This window comes from Propithecus coquereli, unplaced genomic scaffold (assembly GCF_000956105.1).
Source record: "Propithecus coquereli isolate 6110/MARCELLA unplaced genomic scaffold, Pcoq_1.0 Scaffold15, whole genome shotgun sequence".
Lineage (NCBI taxonomy): Eukaryota > Metazoa > Chordata > Mammalia > Primates > Indriidae > Propithecus > Propithecus coquereli.
Window position 1 is genome coordinate 1173218 of NW_012139413.1, and position 1099 is coordinate 1174316.

General features: G+C 31.2%; 1 protein-coding gene across 1 annotated transcript in view; it reads right to left on the reverse strand.

Moving 5' to 3' along the window:
* Nucleotides 1-1099, reverse strand: part of PDCD10 (programmed cell death 10) — a 61311-nt gene that overhangs the window by 22084 nt on the left and 38128 nt on the right. The window contains 1 exon segment of the mRNA XM_012640160.1: nucleotides 877-1034. Coding sequence (XP_012495614.1) covers nucleotides 877-1034 — 158 coding nt within the window.

Below are 1099 nucleotides of genomic sequence, written 5' to 3' on the forward strand. Positions count from 1 at the left end.
CCTAACAAAATCTTTTTTTAGCATATTCTTGAAATCTCATCTAAAAACAAAAACAAAACCACCTCTAAAAACCTCTAAAAACAAAACCACCACCACAAATCAAACATAAAAGCTAGGATCACAGAACAGCAATTCTGGAAACGAGGGTCAATCAGACGTAGGCAAAATGAGCTTACCACCAGATTCACTGTAGACTTGGAAGCACTACAACTCTACCAATTCATCAAAACATTACAGCTTAACAGGCTGCAAATGCTTGAGTCTAAATAATGATGGGGGCTTTCTTATCAATCATGAAATCAGTTAAAATGTCTACTTTTTGTTATCTCTCAATAAACATGGGAAATTACAAATGTACATTTTTCTAAATTAGTGGGAAAATTACCACTAAATTTAAGTGAAATTCACTTCTAATTTTAAAAAGCAAAACTGAGAAAAGCAAAAGCAATGGTTGTATTGTTCTCCTAAATCTGTGCTTAAAAATAAAAAGATGCTACACTAAAGTTAAAAAAACAAACAAAAAACTCATTACTTTTGAACTGCTATTTGCTTAAAGACAACACAAAAGAAAATAACCATTCCAACAGAACTCACCTTTCAGTAAAACTGGAACTCACAAAACATCATACAAATGGGGAAAAAACTAAAGTATGTAGCATAAACAAACCCTTTACTTCAAGTAATTAAATCTCACAAAGATAAAATAAAAACAAGAATTATTTTTCAATTTTACATAGAATTGTTTCCACTATCATCATCATCATCATCATCATAAGGTGACGAAGAGTGAAGGGAAGGGAGAAAAGGGAAGGGGAGGAAGATCTTTTTGTCAAGTAACAGAGATTTAGAAAAAGTGCTTTTCAACAATTATAAAACTAAATAAGGTTTTCTTCTGATACCTTCTACATCATCAGCTGCCATACGAAGAAGAGATTCCGTGAAGTTAATTTCTACGCTTTTTTTCTCTAAAATTTTCATAATGATGTCTTGTGTGAGACCTGGATTTTCTTTTTCAGCCTATAAGAAAGAGAAAGCTAGTTTTGAAATATAGATTTGGAATCAGTATTTTAAAACCAAAATTTAATTGTTTAGAACCTGT